Genomic DNA, 13257 nt, shown 5'->3' on the forward strand with positions numbered 1-13257 from the left:
TCATTTTGACCCCACGGGGTGAGATCTTGCGTGGAGCCCCAGATCGAGGGAGATTATCAGTGTTCTTGTATGTCTTCCATTTCCTAATAATTGCTCCCACAGTTGATTTCTTCAAACCAAGCTGCTTACCTATTGCAGATTCAGTCTTCCCAGCCTGGTGCAGGTCTACAATTTTGTTTCTGGTGTCCTTTGACAGCTCTTTGGTCTTGGCCATAGTGGAGTTTGGAGTGTGACTGTTTGAGGTTGTGGACAGGTGTCTTTTATACTGATAACAAGTTCAAACAGGTGCCATTAATACAGGTAACGAGTGGAGGACAGAGGAGCCTCTTAAAGAAGAAGTTACAGGTCTGTGAGAGCCAGAAATCTTGCTTGTTTGTAGGTGACCAAATACTTATTTTCCACCATAATTTGCAAATAAATTCATAAAAAATCCTACAATGTGATTTTCTGGATTTTTTTTCTCAATTTGTCTGTCATAGTTGACGTGTACCTATGATGAAAATTACAGGCCTCTCTCATCTTTTTAAGTGGGAGAACTTGCACAATTGGTGGCTGACTAAATACTTTTTTTCCCCACTGTACATATTACCTCAACTTCCTCAACTAGCCGGTGCCCCCGCACATTGTCTCTGCACCGGTACCCCCCTGTATATATAGCCTCCCTACTGTTATTTTGTTTTTGTTTTTTGTTGTTGTTTTATTTTTATTTTTATAAATGCATTGTTGGTTAAGGGCTGTAAGTAAGCATTTCACTGTAATGTCTACACCTGTTGTATTCGGCGCATGTGGCCAATAAAATTTGATTTGATTTGATTTGATTTATTCATGATAAGTGTCCGAAGTGTTGTGCTAGCTAGCTAGCTACTGTGTTTGTTAACCTGGAAGGGCTGGCTGGCTGGAGGAAGCGGAAAGGCTGGGGCGGTCCTATCCAACCAGCGTAGGGTGCCTTCTTGAAGTCTGAGGGCACATCCCCTTCATTATCAACGCTTCTTGCCGGCACATCAAAGCAGCATTTCCAGACTCTCAAGTCAGTTACATTTCTCCAGCCCCATCCCTCAGCTGTTTACGGAAAGTGGCATGGTAACTGCTTTGTTATTGTTTGAACAGCAGATTGCCCCTTTAAACTGTCCTACAGTTGAGGCCAAAATAACATAAAATATTTATTGTCTTATTGAATTGCTCAGGAAAACGAATGTGTGCCCAATAGAGGTCTTATATTGTATTTACGTCTGTGTACATTTTACATAATTGGCTGTGAAAGGATATTATTTTGAAGACAATATAGACGTATTAATCTATAGTCTATTGCTATTCACCACCTTTAAATGACTGAAAGGTTATGTCTAGACATCTCACACAGAGTCACTGCTGCTCTGTTGTGTAGATTACTTTTAAAGTAATCTATCTCTCTTCATATGTCATGGAGAGTCACCGACTCCTTGATCACTGCTCTGCCTGGAGATTAGTAAGGATACTTGTGAGCCACCTCCAGCACTGGGCCCTGGCCTGACACCAGCACACACATTGTGATACTGACTGAACATACACAAAGGACTGTGGGACAGCATCACCTGGTCTGGAGGCACCTGCAGGGGAAAACACAAACAAAACAATCAGTGAAGCACAAAGCCAGTTAGTGCAGGATTGTTGGGTGCAATATAACAGTATGACCAAGATGCATCCCTCACCTCCACCTCCAGCAAGTGAGACAGTTGTTCAGCGTTTGGCTGCCTTATGGAGTTTCCTGCATTGGTCACAAACATCACGGGCACCTTGTACTTTCCCTTCCTGTCCACCAGGTTCCTGAAGATCTGTTTGTCTGCAGGGATGGGTGTGTGGCCCCGCACCAGCACACCATCAATGTCCAAGAGGAGCCTGAAACAGCTTTGGCCCTGTGGGTACAGAAGGATGAATGGCTAAGTGCAGTAGGGCCAGGGGACATGTGGACTCTATTATTTGTGGAATTTGAGAATGTATGGTATATGGTGTATATGTGTACGCCTTGCATATGTGTAGGCCTTAGGTTCTACATGCCAGAACACCCTTCCTTTCTTTATGGTAGGTCTTTAAGGCTGGTGAAACTGCTATGTCCATTTGGGATATTACAACAACAAAGAAGTTACTGCAAACAACAAACAACGTTTTTTCCCTCAGACATCATTGCACACGCGATGATGTACCAATTTATTTTTCACCACAGCTTGATGCACCTCACCTCTGTTTCGTCCACAAAACAAAAACAACAGCAGAAGTGCTGGTGCGAACAGTGGCACCGTTTCCCCTAATGTCAATTCCATCATTAAGATGTGTTAGTTAGTGGGATTAGTCTGCATTGATACAGTGACCTGACCAGTCACAACTCAAACAGTCATGTCTTGAACTGGTCCCATTCTGTGTGAGGAGAGGGGCTTGTCCAAGCCAAGGTACAGACAGACAGTGCATACTTTATCATGGTGGTGTGTACTACATTCACTATGTTCTGTGTCTTTCAATCAGTATCAAACCACACCCACCCAGCTCTTTCAAGTTTCAGCCAGTGGGCAGTGGTATTTTTAGTGCACAGCCTTGGCAGGGACTGTGGCTAATTAATAATAGGCAAGTGTGAAGGTAACACCAAGGTTGTTATAGTTTTGTGATTTAATATGAGTTTTTATTTCTGTTTGTTTTTATATATACAGTGCTATGAAAAAGTATTTGCCCCCTTTCTAATTTTCTCTACTTTTGCATATTTGTGATACTGAATGTTATTAGATCTTCAACCAAAACCTAATATTAGATAAAGGGAACATAAGTGAACAAATAACACAACAATTATATATTTATTTCATAAACAAAGTTATGCAACACCCAATTCCCCTGTGTGAAAAAGTAATTGCCCCCTTACACTCAATAACTGGTTGTGCCACCTTTAGCTGCAATGACTCCAACCAAATGCTTCCTGTAGTTGTTGATCAGTCTCTCACGTCGGTGTGGAGGAATTTTGGCCCACTCTTCCATGCAGAACTGCTTTAACTCAGTGACGTGTGGGTTTCAATCTCAATTGGGATTAGGTCTGGACTACGACTAGGCCATTCCAAAACTTCAAATGTGTTGCTTTTTAGCAATTTTCATGTAGACTTGATTGTGTGTTTTGGATCATTGTCTTGCTGCATGACCCAGCTGCGCTTCAGCTTCAGCTCACAGACGGATGGTCTGACATTCTCCTGTAGAATTCTCTGATACAGAGCAGAATTCATGGCTCCTTCTATTAAGGCAAGTCATCCAGGTCCTGAGGCAGCAAAGCATCCTCAAACCATCACACCACTACCACCATGCTTGACCTTTGGTATGATGTTCTTATAGTCTTTCTGGATAAGTCTCTAAGCTTTGCACAGCTGGATTGTACAATATTTGCACATTATTCTTAAAAACATTCTTCAAGCTCTGCCAAGTTGGTTGTTGATCATTGATAGACAGCCATTTTCAAGTCTTGCCATAGACTTTCAAGCCGATTTAAGTCAAAACTGTAACTAGGCCACTAAGGAACATTCAATGTCATCTTGGTAAGCAACTCCAGCGTATATTTAGCCTTGTCTTTTAGATTATAGTCCTGCTGAAAGGTGAATTTGTCTCCCAGTGTCTGTTGGTGTCACATCTGCTCCTGCAACGCCCTCTACTGCTCATCCTGTGTCTCCTTGACCTACCGCCACTCCCCCAGTACTCTCTGCCTCTCCCTCTCTCTCTCTCTCTCTCTGTGTGTGTGTGATTGTGTGTGTGGAGACAGGTGTGCTGGAGTCAGAGCAGATCCCCACCAGCTGCAACCTGTTCCATAATCAAGACCTCTACAAATACTCAGTCCTGCCACTTCCACACTGCCAGATCGTAATCTCTGCTCAGTCAGTCTACGGTTCTAGCCGTTTGTTACTATTCAGATCCTGTTTTCCTTGCCTGACGCTGTTTTCCTCTCCGCTACAGTTCTGCCCGCTCTGACTCTGGTCCCTGTCTCCAGTCCCACGTCTCATCATCCTGCTACTCTGTCCTGGATTCCCCACTCTACTACTCCCTTGGATTCCCCTCCGGACCTGCTCACCCTGTCTCAACCCCCCTCGCTCCACCCGCAGCCTCCGCACCTGGTTTCCAGCAGTTTCCCCTGACCTGCACTCCATCTCCCCATGTGTCTCAATAAATACCTTGGTTACTTCATCCCAGTCTCCTCGTCTGAGTCTGCTCTTGGGTTCCCCTGTTCCACTCCGCATAACAGTTGGAAAGCAGACTGAAGCAGGTTTTCCTCTAGGATTTTGCCTGTGATAAGCTCTATTCCGTTTCTTTTTATCCTAAAAATAACTCCATAGTCCTTGCCGATGACAAGCATACTCTACATGATGCAGCCACTGATGGAGATCTTTTAGTGGACTATGAGATAAAACTGGGTTAATCATGAACATAGTTAGAATTCTTTGTTGCTAGGCAAATAACTTAATTGGGTCATTTCACTGTGTGTGTGGGTGAAGTGGGAATCTGACCTAGGGTCGAATGGCTCGCTCTTATTCAAATCCATGGCTGTCCTACTTTATCAGAGACTGAAACCAGACTGTGCCCTTTTGCCTCTCTCCTCAAACAAAGTGGAAAGAGCGGCCAGGGTTGGACAGAGTTCAGGCTAAACCTTTGTCTCTCATGGGCTATCTTCTTGATTGATTACAGCATGATCGGGTGGGGTTTGTGTATGTTTGAAAGATTTAAGTATGGACCTGTCATGTTCAACAATCAGTCTTCAGGTCAAGCCCGGGAGAGCTTAAACTAAACCTGAGTGTTTTTGCAAGATAAGGGATTGATTGATTGTATTACTATTGATTCTGAACTGAATGAAAGTCGAATTTAGCCGCCATCATAGACAAAGGAAGTGGGCGGAGCGATAAAGAGCGGGAAACTGAAGAGGGAGGGATTTTAAGCTAGGGTGTGTGTGAAGGAGACTATATAGCTAGGGAAGAGAGAGAGAGAGGGGGCCTAATCTGCAGATTAGCCTGGCTTTGTTGAAATTGTAATAAAGTAATTCTTGATTCTACAAAAACTCTGGAAGAACTTTGATTTTTGATAAAGTATAGTGATTATTTTCCACAACACCACCACCATGCTTGAAAATATTATGAGTAGTACTCAATGATGTGTTATGTTTGCCACAAACATAAGGCTTTGTATTCAGGACATAAAGTTAGTTTCTTTGCCACATTTTTTGCCGTTTTACTTTAGTGCCTTGTTGCAAACAGGATGCGTGCTTTTCAATATTTGTATTCCGTACAGGCTTCCTTCTTTTCACTCTGTCATTTAGGTTAGTGTTGTGGAGTAACTACAATGTTGTTGATCCATCCTCAGTTTTCTCCTATTACAGCCATTAAACTCTGTAACTGTTTTAAAGTCACCATTGGCCTCATGGTGTAATCCCTGAGCGGTTTCCTTCCTTTCTGGCAACTGAGTTAGGAAGGACGCCTGTATCTTTGTAGTGACTGGGTATATTGATACACCATCCAAATTGTAATTAATAACTTCACCATTGCTCAAAGGGATATTCAATGTCTGCTTTTTATTTGTTTACCCATCTAGGTCCCTTCTTTGCGAGGCATTGGAAAACCTTCCTGGTTTTTATGGTTGAATCTGTGTTTGAAATTCACTGCTCGACTGAGGGACCTTACAGATAATTGTACTGTATGTGTGGGGTACAGAGATGAGGTAGTCATTCAAAAATCATGTTAAACACTATTATTGCACACAGAGTGAGTCCATGCAACTTATTATGTGACATGTTAAGCACATTTCTACTCCTGAAACTTATTTAGACTTGCCATAACAAAGGCGTTGAATACTTATTGACTCAATACATTTCAGCTTTTCATTTTTTATTAATTTGCCAAATCTCTAAAAACATAATTCCACTTTGGGATTATGGGTTATTGTGTGTAGTCCAGTGAAACAAAATCTCAATTTAATCCATTTTAAATTCAGGCTGTAACACAACAAAATGTGGAAAGAGTTAAGGGGGGTGAGTACTTTCTGAAGGCACTGTATCTACAGCATTTTTACATTCTAAGAGTATGGATTATTTGTAATCGTGACTGAATGTATCCTCTCATTTATTTGCAAAATAACAAGAACTTTCTGTTAAAATGTTTAGCATTTGCTTTCCTCTGTAGCTCAATTGGTAGAGCATGGCGCTTGTAACGCCAGGGTAGTGGGTTTGATCCCCGGGACCACCCATACGTAAAAATGTATGCGCACATGACTGTAAGTCACTTTGGATAAAAGTGTCTGCTAAATGGCATATTATTATTATTATGTGAGAGTTGGTTCTTTTCCCCCATTTTCCAAAGTCAACAGAGGCTACTGCAAATTAGCTGTAAACCTAAAGCCCAGCTTAAACTCTTTCAATCAATGTGTTCACAATTCATCACAAAGATGGGAAGCAAGGCGTTATTGGGTAATGTCCAAAGCCATGGACATTAGTGGAGAGTGAGACAGTCGGAATGGCCCGGCTCTCCAGATGGTTCTCCTTCAACATAGACTTTGATAGAGATAACATCTCTGTATCTCTGTATCTGTGTCATGATGAACACCTCTAAAACTAAGAGCATTGTATTTGGTACAAATCATTCCCTAAGTTCTAGACCTCAGCTGAATCTGTTAATGAATGGTGTGGCTGTTGAACAAGTTGAGGAGACTAAATTACTTGGCGTTACCTTAGATTGTAAACTCATGGTTAAATGGTTGTAAAATTGGGAGAGGTCTGTCCGTAATAAAGATATGCTCTGCTTTTTTGACACCACACTCCACAAAGCAAGTCCTGCAGGCTCTAGTTTTATCTTATCTTGATTATTGTCCAGTCATATGTTCAAGTGCTGCAAATAAAGACCTAGTTAAGCTGCAGCTGGTCCAGAACAGAGTGGCACGTTTTGCTCATCATTGTAATCAGAGGGCTAATATTAACACTTTGCATGCCAGTCTCTTGGCTAATAGTTGAGGAAATACTTTTTTTTAATAAGAAACATTAATGTTTTGGAAATTCCAAATTGTTTGCATAGTCAACTTACGCACAGCACTGACACAGACACTTACCCCACCAGACATGCCACCAGGGGTCTTTTCACAGTCCCCAGGTCCAGAACAAATTCAAGGAAACGTACAGTATTATACAGAGCCATGAGTGCATGGAACTCCTTTCCATCTTACAGTATATAGCTCAAGCTCTGGTGTTCAACCTTCCCAAGTTCTCTCATGTCACCCCGCTCCTCCGCACACTCCACTGGCTTCCAGTTGAGGCTTGCATCTACTATAAGACAATGGTGCTTGCCTACGGAGCTGTGAGGGGAACGGCACCTCCTTACCTTCAGGCTCTGATCAGACCCTACACCCAAACAAGGGCACTACGTTCATCCACCTCTGGCCTGCTAGCCCCCCTACCTCTACGGAAGCACAGTTCCCGCTCAGCCCAGTCAAAGCTATTCGCTGCTCTGGCACCCCAATGGTGGAACAAGCTCCCCCACAACGCCAGGACAGTGGAGTCACTGACCACCTTCCGGAGACACTTGAAACCCTACCTCTTTAAGGAATACCTGGAATAGTATAAAAGTAATCCTTCTACCCACCCCCCCATAAAAAAAAAAAAAGTGGTTGTCCCACTGGCTATCATAAGTTGAATGCACCAATTTGTAAGTCGCTCTAGATAAGAGCATCTGCTAAATGACGTAAATGTAAATGTAAGTGAACAGCAAACCTGGTTTCAAAAAACAAATAAAGCAACACTTTGCCTCTCCCCCATGTGACCTACTTGTTGTGTGTATGTACTGACATGTATGTGTAACTGATAGATGCACACACACACACACTACATGTTAATGTTTTAAATGTATGTCAATTGTAAAGTATTTTGTCTGTAATGTATTTGTAATTATGTGTCGGACCCCAGTAAGACTAGCTGTCGCCATTGGCGTCGGGGATCCTAATAAATCAAATCAAAGATGGTGTCTGTGAGAGCATGGGCTGCGCCATTGAAGCCATCTCCATCTTGAAATAGTCTGTTTTTCTTCTTCACAAGTAAAATTCATTGGCTGATCCCTCCTGATGACCCCCCTGTCAAGACTCCAAACGGGTCATCAGGAGGGATCAGCCAATGAAGTTGGAAGCCCCACCCAGTTGACTAAATCAAAATGGCGAAAGTCCTCAATGGTGTTGCCATGCTAGCACAGGCTTTTGGCCACTAGAGGACTCCATACAACTCCATGGCCAGGACATAGGTTCGGTGAGGTTTAAATTATAAATCAATATTAATGTGACTTGGATTTAAAGGATAAGCGCCTAGACTAGTGCAAGAAATATGGGTGGAATGAAACTCTCTTGTCCATGTTTCAACCAATCCAATGCTTTTTTAAACTTTAGTAGTAGATGTAAGAATAATCAATTACCTTTACCTGACAGAAAGAGGAAAAAACAACTGAAGTAATGCAGAAACATTCTACATGTTATGTTTTTTTACATTTAAGTCATTTAACAGACACTCTTTCCAGAGCGACTTACACTAGTGAGTGCATCCATGTTCATACTGTTTATGTAATATTAAACATGAATCACTGAATAACCCCTTCAAATAGGGTTAATAAAAACAGCTGCAACAGCAAAAACATAAGCAATACAACTCTTCTTCACAAAACTATCAGTTCAGAGCTAGCCAGCTTCTCTCTGTCTGTCTGTGTGTGTCTGTGTGTGTGTTCAACCAAACAAGATTTTCTGGTTTATCTTCAAGAAGACTCTGCATTCCAGAGGTGGTCATTCGGTTTCTCAAGCCTGATGACAGTTGTCCACAGACAGAGAACATTCTCTCCATGAACGCGTGGGCTGCAGGGGCAGAAACCAGATCCAGTGCCACAGGGCACAGCTTTGGATAAACAGCTATCCTTGCCTGCCAGAACTGGAGAGGTGGCTCTGTAAACATGCCCCCCTTTACCTCTTCCAGGTATTTCCGCAGCGCATACGTGTTACTTAATGCCCAGCCAGGTTGACCCTCTTGGTGGACAGTGACCTCAAGACACAATCTTAGATGTGAGGAAGCTATATTTCTGAAGCACTGTGGATTCATCGTGCTGGCATCTTCCTGGGGTCCTGCTGCTCTACGGCTGTACTCTCTGATTTGCTGAGGTACAAAAGACTGCATACCTACTTTATGGAAGTGATGATGTCTACATTGATTTGAGTCAATGGGCTCTTTTTCTAAACAACATTTTTGATTTACAGAGATTTTGATTGGGGTCTGTTTCTGTTCAGAGGAAACATCAAACATGTTTTATGTAACTAGCCCACGTTATTGTGCATTTTACATCTAGTTATTACAATGACCAGTTAATTAATGATAAAATACATATTTATTGATAAAAATGAAACATCCAGTAGTTTTTTCATAGCAACACACAATAGACAAATCAGTAGTAGAAAACCAGTGTGTAGGACGCATGTGCACGACTTATGCACACTGTTCAAGTTGTTCTGTTTGTATTTGATTACAGTATCAATGTAAAATGACATTTTAATACATGTCATACACAACTTGTCTGTCAATGACCATACACACCTAGGTCTCCTTGGCCTAAAACCTGACAAACTAATTCGTGAGACATTCTAGATAGGCACATGTGCATCTCATATCATCAGGTGTCAGAAAGTCAAACTTAAACTTAGCATGTCAAAGGGGAATACAGGGTTGTGATCAGTAGACACGAAAGAGGTTTTGAAAAGGAGGTTGTACTTCCTGAACTTGTCCAATAACAATGCTCAATTTCTGTTTCAAAGCGTTTCCTGTTTCGCGCCTACTGAACGGTACCCAGGTCTCCAGTGGGCCAGTCTGGGCTGTATCTCAGCTGTAGCGGAGGTCGTTCTCCAGCCCGTAGATCTTGGCCTTCAGGGTCTTCAGCTCCCCCTGGACCTTCCTGGTCCGAGCGTTGGTCTGACACACCTCGTGTAGGATGGCCAGGTCCTGGTTCGGACCCACGTTCAGGGTCACCTGAAACACACAGGTAGCCCACGTGAGCCTACATATACAAGTAAAAACATACAACAGGTAACACACACAGGTATATGACATTTGTCCCATGCTCACCTTGAAGAGCTGTTTCTCCACGTCTTTGAGTTTCTGTCTGAGGTATTTGATGTCGGTCTTGAAGCCCTCCACCTCAATGGCCCTCCTCTTCTCCAGGGCCTCGTACCGCTGGGTCATCATCTGAAGACGCTTTGCTATCTTGTCAGACCGGTCCTACACACAAAGGTGAGCAAAACACAGTGGCGTAAATTCACACACAAATACAACACAAACACAAGGTATACCAACACACTGTTTTATATTTTGTTTTATATGTGCCTTAAATGGTGTTTGGACCCCAGGAAGAGTAGTGGGAATCCCTAATAAATACAAATACAAAAAAATACACAAAATCATTTTTATTTAGCTAAATATATACGAAAGTCTGAATTATTCCCCCCAGATAAGGATGTGGCTACGCACCTTGAATATCTCCCTGCCCACGTCCCCCTCCTCTCTGATCTGAGCCAGGTCTGTCTCCAGGGTAACACACTGCTCCCTGTACATCTCAGTCAGGCAGTTGGCCTGCTTCAGCTCCTCCTGCATTGCCTGGGGCACAGGAAATAACAGGGCACAACAACGCTCTTAACACCACTTATTCAACAACAAAAAACTTCAAAGAAGAAACCTTACTTTATTTGAGGTGTTGGGTATGATCCCAATGATGTAAGACCTCTCATCTGAAGCGTGTGCACCACTACCCACCCTGAGCTCTTCCCTGTGGACGTGCTGTGTGTCAGGCTGGGGCTGGGTGAGGAGCAGGGCCATGCTGCTGGGTCCTCTGGATCCTGACTGCTCCCTCCCGTGGCTGTCTTTGGCCTCCCCCAGTCGGTCCTGGTTTGAGTTCAGCTCCTGCAGCAGCTGGTCTTTCTCCACCATCCAGCCCTTCTCGTGGGCCCGCGTCTCTAACTTCAGCTGCAGGAAGTCCCTGGTGCTCTCGTACATCAGGTTCTGGGTCCGCTCCAGCCTGGGAGGGAGAAGAAGGGACAGATGGAGTAAGAAAATCATAAAGGCTGGATAGTGGCATGTAGGGTTGCAAAATTCCTGGAACTTTCAATAAATTCCCTGGTTTTCCCAAAATCCTGGTTGGAGTATTCCCGGAATCAGGAGCAAATAAGCAGGATATTCATAATCCTTCAACAAGGATTTCTGGAAAACCAGGGAATTTATTGAAAGTTCCAGGAACTTTGCAGCCCTAGTGGTATGTAATACCATTTGTCATTGGCGTTTAGTGGTATGTGGGGTAGAGTAGGAGGAATATGAGAGGCATGTGAGGTGTGTGGTAGAGTAAAGTAGATAGTGAACATACTTGTCAGTGAGTGCAGTGATGTGGTCCTGGTCTCTCTGGTGCTGGACCGGTCCCTCCTCCACGTGGATCCTCCTGTCCTCCAGCAGAGACTCCACCTGCTCTTTGGACAGACGTGTCTGTTCCTCCATCTGAGCCTGCAGCGCCTCCACCTGCATAGGTAGGCACATTACACCAGTTCAACTTTCAGCAAGAGTGTTCAAAGAGATAAATTAGTTGCTTTTGTGTGTGTGTGTGTGTGTGTGTGTATATACGTTACTACCTGTAGTAGTAAGGTCTGGTTGTCTCTTCTGTACTGCTCTGGGCTTCCTCTATTCACCACTCCCTCCTCTGATCTAGATGCCCGGTTACCCTCTGCACACAGACAGAAGCAGCACAGTAAGGGAAATATTGCACTCCAAAAACAGATTATTCCACATTTCTGTAAGCTGATTTGTGCTAAGAGCCCACTGTAATCCTACTTACCTAATGAGACTTTAGCAGCTCCCCTCCTTAGGCTTCGGTTGATCTTAAATAGGTAAAATCTTCCAACTCTTAGCTAGGTAGTTTGAGAACATTTTAACCAAATGCCATCTAGAATGATTTTACCTATAAACCTTCTACAACAGCATAACAGATAAAATATATATATCAAGTCATGAAAAATAATTTAAAAAATAAAAATAAATTAACTTTTATACATCCAGTTCTTGATTTTGTGGTCTTCCGATGATCCAGAATCCTCGGCTCTAGTTCCTTCTGGGCTATGGTAACCTACAGCACAGCAGACAGACAGACAGACTATAGTTATGCAAGTGGCCAACTAGATATCGCTCCCTGTCCGAAGTCATGTAATGTGACAATGGGGTAGAATAGATCCTGGAGACTGTGACCTCCCACCTTGTGTGGAGGGTCGCGGTGGAAGTAGGTTATCTCCCCAGCGTCTGGCCCCACCAGGGCTAACAAATGCTGGATCTTCTTCCTGTCCTCCAGCTCTCTACACACAAAGACAATAGAAAACATTTATGTCTCAGAAATGTAAAGCTGGAAATGTCAATTGCAATTGTTAAATGTAATTGTGAATCAAATGAGAGCTCACCTGATCTTGAGTCTGTCGTTCTCTGCGTACAGGCGCAGTGCCTGTTCCCTCTCCTGGAAGAGGTATACCTGCATGTCGCTCAGAGCCTTCTGCAGTTCAGAGATCTCCCCCTTGTGCTGGTGCACCTCCCACTGCAGCTTGTGCTGGGAGGGCAGGGAGAGACAGGGGGATTAAAGCCCAAATCGTGCGTGAATGAGCGTGCACGCTGGAATTACACTGAACAAAAATATAAACGCAACATGTAAAGTAGACTAAAGATGTAGTTTAAAGATGTAGTTTTAAATGTATTGGGCAGTAAGCTAAGGTTTATCAGTCAAATAGGCTACATATTTGAAAACAACTGCAGCCTACCTGTGTTTATTATGGATTCTCATGACAATTAAGTTGGCATACGCTACGCAGTGTATGTGAATTGACTCGCTCTACTCTCGCGCCCAAATCTTGACCCCGTTGACGGCGTCTCGCCATGTGATTTCGGCTTATCACACACACACCCTCCTGGTTGCTCTGTACTTCTCCAGATGAATGCCTGCTGCATGTCGCACGCACACACACACCATTTACCTGGTCTTCTGTGGTGTCCTCTGTCTTCTGTACTTCTCCAACATCTGCAGCAGGTCCTCGTGTTCTCCATCAAACTGGGCCATCTTCTCCCTGTAGAACTCCAGCAGCTCTCTGGAGGGGCGCAGGTACGCCAGGCGCTCCGTGATGGGGGCAGGGGAGAGTCCTCCACCCCAGGGGTGCGGCCCGTCGGCCTGGAAGGAAAGACAACCCAGAAGG

The 13257-nt window shown here is 43.6% G+C and overlaps 1 protein-coding gene across 1 annotated transcript; it reads right to left on the reverse strand.

Moving 5' to 3' along the window:
• Positions 1-9364: 9364 nt before the first annotated feature.
• Positions 9365-12945, reverse strand: LOC121531200 (coiled-coil domain-containing protein 77). The gene is made up of 11 exons (XM_041836464.1): positions 12904-12945; positions 12478-12620; positions 12279-12375; positions 12080-12127; positions 11865-11937; positions 11662-11753; positions 11403-11551; positions 10799-11060; positions 10517-10642; positions 10115-10267; positions 9365-10018 (listed from the first exon to the last, which is right to left on the reverse strand). The coding sequence occupies exons 1-11, from the start codon at positions 12943-12945 to the stop codon at positions 9872-9874; spliced, it is 1332 nt and encodes a 443-aa protein (XP_041692398.1). The 3' UTR covers positions 9365-9871.
• Positions 12946-13257: the final 312 nt, after the last annotated feature.

Source organism: Coregonus clupeaformis, chromosome 19 (genome assembly GCF_020615455.1).
Source record: "Coregonus clupeaformis isolate EN_2021a chromosome 19, ASM2061545v1, whole genome shotgun sequence".
NCBI lineage: Eukaryota > Metazoa > Chordata > Actinopteri > Salmoniformes > Salmonidae > Coregonus > Coregonus clupeaformis.

Bases quoted from the DNA above. Each gene is read 5' to 3' on its own strand.
- LOC121531200 (XM_041836464.1), bottom strand. From the start codon at position 12,945: ATGGCGAGACGCCGTCAACGGGGTCAAGATTTGGGCGCGAGA. The intron at 12,621-12,903 runs GTAGAGCGAGTC...CTGCCCTCCCAG, and splicing joins GTCAAGATTTGGGCGCGAGA to CACAAGCTGCAGTGGGAGGT. The intron at 10,268-10,516 runs GTGCGTAGCCAC...CTTTGTGTGTAG, and splicing joins TGGGCAGGGAGATATTCAAG to GACCGGTCTGACAAGATAGC.